General features: G+C 41.3%; 1 protein-coding gene across 2 annotated transcripts in view; it reads right to left on the minus strand.

The window, feature by feature from the left end:
• The window catches only part of NTRK2 (neurotrophic receptor tyrosine kinase 2), a 201916-nt gene extending 196279 nt beyond the window's left edge, over nt 1-5637 (minus strand). For both annotated transcript variants that reach the window (XM_018570374.1, XM_018570373.1), the window contains exon 1: nt 5364-5637. In XM_018570374.1, coding sequence (XP_018425876.1) covers nt 5364-5569 — 206 coding nt within the window. In that variant the 5' untranslated portion in view covers nt 5570-5637. The remainder of the gene's footprint in view (nt 1-5363) is intronic.
• Nucleotides 5638-8943: the final 3306 nt, after the last annotated feature.

Below are 8943 nucleotides of genomic sequence, written 5' to 3' on the forward strand. Positions count from 1 at the left end.
TATCCACAGTACCACCTTTCTATGTGGGACATTATAAATCTGTAACCTTTTTAACAGACTGAAGGAAATGTAAATTAGGATGTAAAAAATGTCCTCATTTTATCTAGTTATATAAGAGTTTAATGTTGAATAGGTAAATAAAATAAGCATTTATACAAATTATCCTTTCAAAACTAATTCTGTAGCTAAAAGACAGTCACACTTTTCACTCTACTGATCTTGAATAACATTTTCACAAACTGATGTTACTTGTCCATCATCAAAAGAATAAAGTCCTCCATATGTTCAGTGGATATGGATTCCCTGAATAAATTGCCATATAATATGTTGATTAAAACATACTAAATGTGGAATGATTTTGACCTTTCAGACAGTACATCCATTAGACTTTTCGAGTAAAACAGAACTAAGAACCTAAAAAAAAGATTTCAATTAATGTTATTATAGCTGCCTGTTTAATGAATTGTAAAATCCAACTGTTCAATGTAGAATCTATTGTGTGCTTAAATGGCTACAGACACAACTGAAAGCTAGTATACCAAACATTGGGAGAGTAAACCGTTGTTATGAGTAATCTATCTGTAAACTTCATTCTTGAATGTACTATTTCGGCAACTGTCATAAAAGTAAATACAACATTGTCATTAGGATTTGTAGTCAGATGTATTAAGTATTGCTATGCTGACATGCTTCTTTGTCAAGATCAGTGACTAATTTGTGGCTATAGAAATGAGTTTTACTTTCTTATAAGTTTGTTACTTAAATCTAGAAGCTCAACAATGAAACTTATCATTATATAGGGGATTTTAAACAATGAGGAGACCATTACTCATTGGTTAAACACCTAATAAGAGACTAACCCCACCTGCTATTCATGGGTGCTTGTCTATAATACAGGTTTAAGATGTATTTAAATTTTACTCACTGCTAGCTAACTCCACTCTCCTGTGTACAGAATATTATGCTAGGGTAATAATAATAATAATAATACAAATAATACAAATCTAGGGGCTGACTTATTGTAGTATTGCATGCTGCTCTGATGATTTCAAACATTGCAGTCAACATAAGGTAGATTTAAAGAAAACATATTTTCCACTGGACTTGATTGAAGTGTGAAAGAAAACAGGGATTTACAAAATGCAAACCAGTTGCTGATATATAATACACTGTATGTATAAATGTAAAGGTCATCATGAATTTGTATGCTAAATGAATAAATGAACAGTGTAATTACGTTATCACAAGCATAGTGTTTATCACTTACTTTATTATGTTAAATTCTACACTTTTAGTAGAGGTAAATCAGTTTGTGATAAAAGCTTGTTTTGTACCTAGCGAAAGATGGTGTCAAATGTATCCTGGCATGACCACAGCGGGTATCTAGCAAGAGCCGGAAGGGGAAGGACAAACATTATAAGGACTTGATGGCTCTCTTCTCTAGGTACAAATGCCACTCTGCTACTACCATCCACCCAACCAGCAGCACTACAGATACCCAGCAGCTGCAGACAACCCTTACAAGGACTTGGTGACACTCTTCACTTGATACAAATAAAATGCCACATTGTTACTATCATGTACCCAGCAGCTGCGTTACAGGTACTGGACAAACCTTATAATGACTTGTATATACTCTTCTCTAGGTAAAAATGCCACACTGCTACTACCATCCACCCACGCAGAAGCAACACAGGTACCCAGCAGCTGCATTACAGGTACTAGACAAACCTTTTAAGGACTTGGTGATGTTCTTCCCTACATGTAAAATGCAACATTCTTACTACCATCTACCCAGCAGCTGCAGTACCGGTACACTCCGTGTGAATTTGTTACACTATTGTGCAAAATCACAGCAGGTATGTAGAAGCAGTTGGAGAGGAAGGGAAAGAACAACCCTTATAATGACTTGGTGACTCTCTTGCTTAGATACAAATGAAATGCCACATTGCTAGTATCTTTCACTTAGGAGCTGCAGTACAGGTACACTTCATGTGGATCTGTTAAAGCATTGTCTAAAATGTATTCTGTTATGATCGCAGTGCATATATGGAAACAGTTGTGAAAGGAAGAGGAAGGACAAACCTAATATGGACTTGGTGACTCTATTCCTTAGATACATATTAAATGTCAAATTGCTACTATCATTCACCCAACAGCTGGAGTACAGGTACACTTCATGTGGACTTGTTAAACGATTGTGTAAATGAACCCTGGTATGATCACAGTGGGTATCTAGAAGGAGCTGAGAGAGAAAGGGGAAGGGCAGACCTAATAAGGACTTGATGACTCTCTTTTACAAATGAATTTCCACATTGCTATGACCATCTACCCAACATCTGCAGTACAGGTACACTTCATGTGGACTTGTTAAACTATTATGTAAAATGTATCCTGACATGATCATAGTGAATATCTAGAAGGAACTGGGAAAGGAAGAGAAAGGGCAAACCTAATAAGGACTTGGTGACTCTCTTGCTTAGATAGAACTGAAATGCCACATTGCTACTACCATCCACCCAGCCAGCACCACTACACATACCCAGCAGCTGCCGTACATGTACCTTTATAATGATAATACTTAAGTTCTCCCTTTCACAGCAGGCTATGCATTAGCCTACAAATGTAATTACACTAGACTGCTACACATGGGTTCAATGGGTCATATATCACCTCAATATATTGCTGAGAGATATATAACATATTGCTATCTAGTCTCGCTGTTCTTGACTAGATTTGACTATTCTTTTCTGTCTGGAGCCTATTGATTTCCTGCTGCACACAGTCACTGACGTACAGGTTAATAATACTATTAACATTATTACAGATCAGAAGGATCTACTGTGAAGGAGCAGTAATTGATCTATCAGCGGGATATATGCTTGCCGTAATGAGATAAAGTCATAAATTAAGCTACAATCTCTGCAATGATTTTGTGCTAGGTGTAGATGAAATATTATATTGCTACAAGCTCTGGAAAGCCTTACAAGAAGTAATCTATGCCAATATATGACTAACCTAAGAATACTATTAACCCTCCATGCCACATTGAGAGCAGTGGCTGAAAATAGCAGGAACCAGGGGAACTACAAGTCCCAGCATTTTGGTTAGCAATGTTGGGATCAGGCAATGCAATGTACAATTGATAGTAAGTCCAGTTGGGTACAACAGAGACGGAGAGGAGGGAGATCAGAGAGAAAATTTCATAGATGGATGGCTGACAATATAATAATATTCTGGAACTAATGCATGGCCCATTCTTTCACCCAGAATACAATATATTAGCATTGTGCTCTAGTTTGTCGCATTTTTGTCACCTTGAGCCTGTCCAGTTGCTCTCATTAAGATTCAGTAGATCAACCCTATCGGAGCCCCCAGTTTCTATTGCCTAGCACTTTGTGGTTGTGGAATTCACATTATTATCACCTTCAGCACGCCTGGCTAGCATCAGATGCACCATAGACAGCCTTCTTCCTTGGATCTGACAATACTGTCATCGGATCTCTGCCTAGGGAATTGTCTTATTGAGCAATTGAGATTTATTATCTAAATGTGCTTAAAACCATATCAGCGAGAAGTCAAGTCAAATGAAATCACAGCAGGGCTTTTAAGCATGCCACCAGCATCACTCCCTCCCATCCGTGTGTGTGTGTGCCTTCTGAGCACCAGTCTGCCTTTACCTGTTAATTTCCCCTATACACAATTATGTATAACATAGAGTTATCTAGGAGACCGTGCAATGCAAAGAAAATCTATCTAAAAGCCTCCATACATAGCACGATGCATTGTAATAAATGACAGCTCAACATGCAGTAAAAATAACATAAGCAGGATTTTTCATAGGGCAACAAACAGGGTAAAAACTGCAGCAACTAATCATCAGCATTTTTTCAAGGTTCTTACTGAAGAAAAGTAGAATATGATTGACCGATATGGGTCCTTGAAATCTGCAGATCGTCATTGCCCTGTCTACACACAGTCAGATTATACTTAGACTTGATCAGCAAAATGTACCAGCAAGGAGTAGTGCAAGGCCCATATATGATTAGCTATAGACGATTGTTTGGGTAAGATTGTTTGGGTAAGCTCTGGCATCTATATAAAACATATTTGACTATCTGATTGGATGAAGACTGAAAAGATTTATTTAGTACGCCTTGGCACTATATAGATATAGGTAGACAGAATCATATTCTACTATCTGATTTGTTGTAGACTGAAAAGATTGCTCAAGTAAGCCTTGGCACTGTAGAGATATAGGTAGAGGCGGATTCTACTATCTGATTGGTTATGAACTGAAAGGATCCTTTGGGTAAACCCCAGCACTGTAGCTGATTTTACTATCTGATTGGTTATAGACTGAAAAGATTGCTTGAGTAAGCCTTGGCACTGTATAGATATGGGTAGATAGAAGCAGATGCTACTATCTGATTGGCTATAGACTGAAAAGATTGTTTGGGTAAGCCCTGGCACTGCATATAAAAGAAGATTCTACTATCTGATTGGACATGGACATAGACTGAAAATATTGTTGAATACTCTAAAACTGTAGAACCAGATTACACTATGTGATTGACCATAGATTGAACAGATTGTTTGGGTAAACCCTGGCACTGTATATAACAGCAGATTACTATATGATGGGCTATAGATGTTTTGGGTAATCTCTGGCACTGTATATAAAAGCAGATTACTATATATGGGATATAGATTGAAGAGATTATTTGGGTAAACCCTGGCACTGTATATAAACTCAGATTACCATATGAAGGGCTATAGATTGAAGAGATTATTTGGGTAAACCCTGGCACTGTATATAAAAGCAGATTACTATATGATGGGCTATAGATTGAAAATGGTATTTGGGTAAACCCTGGCACTGTATATAAAAGCAGATTACTATATGATGGGATATAGATTGAAGAGATTATATGGGTAAGCCCTGGCACTGTATATAAAAGAAGATTACTATATGATGGGCTATAGATTTAAAATGTTATTTGGGTAAACCCTGGCACTGTATATAAAAGCAGATTACTATATGATGGGATATACAGTAGATTGAAGAGATTATTTGGGTAAACCCTGGCGCTGTATATAAAAGCAGATTACTATATGATGGGCAATAAATTGAACAGATCGTTTGGGTAAATCCTAGCACTGCATAGAGAAGCAGATTACTATATATGATGGGCTATAGATTGAAGAGATCGTTTTGGTAAGCCCTGGCACTGCATATAGAAACAGATTCTACAATCAGATTGTACTTTGTATGTCCAATACTAAAGATGCACATTTCAATTGGCATAGGTCAGCGATGCTAGTCTAGAGGTACAGTGTGCTATATAGAGGATGGTACCTACATGTCAGTGATGTTCTCAGCCTGGGAGAGGTTCTTCAGCACTGGGAAAGCTCCAATGCCTGGTGTCTTGTCACATGCGATCCTAGTGGAGTTACAAGTGCACGAGTCAGGACAGGCCAGTCCCCTCCACAATAAGACCAGCAAGATCCAGCAAGCGCCCCACACCTGGGCTAAATCGGGGCCAGCTAACCTTTTCCAAAGGCCCATACCGGCTGTCAAGTCCAGGGAACACCCTTGGCAAGCGAGGCAAATCCTCCTCCAATCCCCAAAGCTGACTGCGATGTCTCTCGTTGCGATGCACAGCTGCCCGTTAATATAGAAGCGTGTATGAAGTCATAATCCTCAGCAGGAAGAAATCACAGTCTTGTCGTTATGTAATGCAGACCATCGTTGGGAGGGGGTATGGGAGGTCTAGGGTCACCTATAGGCTGCCAGTCCCAGGGATGCTGAGGCTGAGCGTCTCCAGGGAACGAGCAGCGTTGGTACACTGAGATGCTGCTGTTGCTAACGCTCCTCAGATCTCTCTCCCTCTCTCTCTCTGCAAGGAAAAAAAAAGAGAGCACACACAGATAAAGAGGGATACATCGGATCTACAGCTCCTAGAGGTAAACATTCAGGTAGCAGCCCCCATCATCCCAATCCAGAAGAGCCCACATCATCGTGGTGATAAAAGCTAGCCCCTGACTCATCATTGGACATGCTGCATCACTCGCACGATGCTCACACTTGCAATCGCTCTGCCATATGAATGCACTCACCCAGCTTCCCAACACCTCAAGGCATCATTTCTCTGCTGCTGCTGCTGATGATGATGCTGAATACCAGAACACTTACTTGCATGGGCAACTGTTTACATGGCACTGAGTTTAGAAGGTAACTGGAATGGCCATTGCTGCCTTGACGAGAGCTGACTAGGACGCAGCTTCCATACAGATCAGATCACTATGCCATATATACTCATCAGCAGCAATGGGAAATGAAGTCTGAGGACAGGTGATGATGATGAGCGGGCAGCAATGCTCCTACCTGGGAGGGCTGCACTGATCCCAGCTCCTTCCCCTATAGAGAGAGAGAGATGGATGGACAGCTAGATGGCTGTGCACTGGCTGTCGGAGGGATCCAGTCTCTGCTATCGTCTTTTCACACAGTACTGTCTCCAGTGCTAATAATAAGTGGAGCTTCTCCCTCCCATCCCCATGCCAATAGCTGGGGAAGAAGAAGTGACGTTAGCGCTGACGCAGGACAGGGGCAGAAACGAAGTCTCATAGAGCCCAAAGGAGCAAGACAAAGCAACAAGAGGGGGGTACCAGTGGGGGTTTGCCTTCATCAAGACACAATTATGCATGCTCTCCTGCACACACACTCACATATAAACACACACACATACACCCTTTCACATTGCCCTCCAAAAGATTCCTTTTTTTTTTTTTTTTATTACTAAGGTGGCAAAAATGGCTCCATCCATTGCACATGATCAGGTGGTGCAAGCCATCCCAACTACACCTACACAAGACGTGATTGGAATGCAGAGAGCCAACGTTGTTTACCTTGACAATTACATGCCTCTATTAATATTCCCAGCCATCGCACGCTGCCTATTGCTGGGCTAATGCCACACTTCGGACACCCACTTTCATCTGATTCATTACAGAAAATGATCTTTAGAGAAATGTGTTTTATTTTATCCTGAGATCTGAGCCAGTGTGTGTGTGTGTGTGTGTGATGCACTCGTCATGCTAAGGACACGACTTCCATGATCACCTGTCAGGGCATGCCAGCGCTTAAAGGGTTTCTCGATTTTGCATACATCAAATGTGCTTTTGATGTATGCAAAATTGTATTATTGGGCGTAGTGTACATGATCGCTGCACGTGATGCTGGTTATATATCGGCATTGCCTGTTCCTAAGTCCTGGTTAGTCATAAATGCACGGCGTTAAAAATGTGTGTCTGGGAATATGGCTTTTCATTTGTGGTTTTGGGAGTTTTTGTTTTCCGCAGTAATTTAAAAGAAGCCGAGAAATCTACCGCATTGACAGGCGATGATGCTCACCGCGGACAGGAGAGCTCTGCTGACCCCATGTGTCCGAATGGTGTACTGCAGCTGGAAAAGACCTTACAAACAAGTGACCTTTATACTCTATGAGAGCAGTCTTTCTCAACTAGGGTTCCTCCTGAGGTTCTTACAGGTTTCTTCATCAGTGACCAATGGCACACTAATGTAAGTGAGCACACCTACACTGATCATTAATGTAAGGGGGCACATCTATAATGGCCACTACTGTAAGAGGGCACATCATGAATGGCCACTACTGTAAGGGGGCACACCTACACTGATCACTAATGTAAGAGGGCACATGTACACTGAACAATAATGTAAGGGGGCACATGTACACTGATTACTACTGTAAGGGGGCACATCTACACTAATCATTAATGTAAGGGGCACATTTACACTGATTACTACTGTAAGGGGGCACATCTACACTAATCATTAATGTAAGGGGCACATTTACACTGATCACTAATGTAAGGGGGCACATCTACACTAATCATTAATGTAAGGGGCACATTTACACTGATTACTACTGTAAGGGGGCACATCTACACTAATCATCAATGTAACGGGCACATTTACACTGATCACTAATGTAAGGGGGCACATCCCCACTGATCATTAATGTAAGAGGGCACATCTATAATGACCACTACTGTAAGGGGGCACACCTACACTGATCACTACTGTAAGGGGGCACACCTACACTGATCACTAATGTAAGAGGGCACATCTACACTGAACACTAATATATGAGGGCACATCTACACTGAAAACTATTGTAAGAGGGCATATCTACACTGAACACAAATGTAAGAGGGCACATCTATACTGATCACTAATGTAAGAGGGCACATCTATAATGACCACTACTGTAAGGGGGCACACCTACACTGATCACTACTGTAAGGGGGCACATCTACACTGATCACTAATGTAAGAGGGCACATCTACACTACTGAGTTTAGAAGGTAACTGGAATGGCCATTGCTGCCTTGACGAGAGCTGACTGGGACGCAGCTTCCATACAGATCAGATCACTATGCCATATATACTCATACGCACAAATGGTAGGGAAATGAAGTCTGAGGACAGGTGATGATGATGAGCGGGCAGCAATGCTCCTACCTGGGAGGGCTGCACTGATCCCAGCTCCTTCCCCTATAGAGAGAGAGAGATGGATGGACAGCTAGATGGCTGTGCACTGGCTGTCGGAGGGATCCAGTCTCTGCTATCGTCTTTTCACACAGTACTGTCTCCAGTGCTAATAATAAGTGGAGCTTCTCCCTCCCATCCCCATGCCAATAGCTGGGGAAGAAGAAGTGACGTTAGCGCTGACGCAGGACAGGGGCAGAAACGAAGTCTCATAGAGCCCAAAGGAGCAAGACAAAGCAACAAGAGGGGGGTACCAGTGGGGGTTTGCCTTCATCAAGACACAATTATGCATGCTCTCCTGCACACACACTCACATATAAACACACACACATACACCCTTTCACATTGCCCTCCAAAAGATTCCTTTTTTT

The sequence above is a fragment of the Nanorana parkeri genome, unplaced genomic scaffold (genome assembly GCF_000935625.1).
Source record: "Nanorana parkeri isolate BGI_ZX_2015 unplaced genomic scaffold, ASM93562v1 scaffold1523, whole genome shotgun sequence".
Taxonomy (NCBI): domain Eukaryota; kingdom Metazoa; phylum Chordata; class Amphibia; order Anura; family Dicroglossidae; genus Nanorana; species Nanorana parkeri.